Source organism: Trichinella spiralis (assembly GCF_000181795.1).
Source record: "Trichinella spiralis strain ISS 195 chromosome Unknown Scfld2115, whole genome shotgun sequence".
NCBI lineage: Eukaryota > Metazoa > Nematoda > Enoplea > Trichinellida > Trichinellidae > Trichinella > Trichinella spiralis.
This window is the reverse complement of record NW_003529054.1, coordinates 1-942: the sequence shown is the minus strand read 5'-3', so window position 1 is coordinate 942 and position 942 is coordinate 1. Positions and strand designations below refer to the sequence as shown.

At 29.9% G+C, this 942-nt stretch overlaps 1 protein-coding gene across 1 annotated transcript; it reads left to right on the top strand.

Annotated features, from left to right (window-relative positions):
* Positions 1–38: 38 nt before the first annotated feature.
* On the top strand, positions 39–339 carry Tsp_14282 (hypothetical protein). The gene is made up of 2 exons (XM_003368684.1): positions 39–41; positions 166–339. Exons 1-2 carry the CDS (start codon positions 39–41, stop codon positions 337–339), a joined length of 177 nt encoding a protein of 58 aa, XP_003368732.1.
* The last annotated feature ends 603 nt before the right edge of the window (positions 340–942 follow it).

The window sequence follows — 942 nt, the reverse complement described above, 5'->3', positions numbered from 1 at the left end:
AAACATTTTTCAGGGTGTCAGCTGCTGTGTTTGACGATATGGTAAGTTCAAGAATATTTATTTGCAGATTTATATAAATAAGAATTATATAAAATACATCAATAACGATATGACTTTATGTTGATTTTCACACAGCTGTTTATTGTTGCATTCATTTTACTGTAGTTGAAAACCGAAACTGGAAAATTGTGTGCTGAACAATGCCAGCAGCAGTATGCAGCCTATCAGCAGGCAGCTCAAGAATCTATGACTAGAGGATATCTACATGCTGAACCAGCATCTCAAGATTTCGTAAACTGTTTTGTTAACTGCCGAGTTGGTCTTCTTGGTCTGCGATGATCATAAAATACCGTCACTTATCTTAAAATATTGACAATCCATATGAAAATATTTATTTATGTATATTCATTTATGTGTAAATTTTAATTATTAAAAGAAATCATTCATTTTGCAATTGTTATATTTTGTCTTCATTAAAGTTGTCCGTTGAGTAAGTAATATTGTTTTGAAATATTTCTATTTTAAAATTTTTACATACATGAAATCATCTATAAATGAAATGACCTAATGATGAAAGCAAAGTTTTATAACTAGCAATAGATAAATCTGCTGTTTTATCTTTGTGAATTAATTGCAATCTCCTGTTTTCACATTGTAAATATTTCAACATGCAACGCGCATTGCTGTTGGCAGCCTTCCATTATGCAATAGTTTCTGCATGCAGAAACATTTATAATGAAAGTTTACATTTTATAAATTTTAGTAATTAATGAGTTTTACATTTTCATCGATAATTTAAGAAATCACTGTTACTGCATCGCATATATTATTATGCAAATTCATATTGAATAACAAACGTTGAATCAGTGAAACATGGGTTTTCACACGTAATGCAACAGGTACCTGAACTTTTTCCGGTCCCCTTTTTACTGGTCAAAAAAA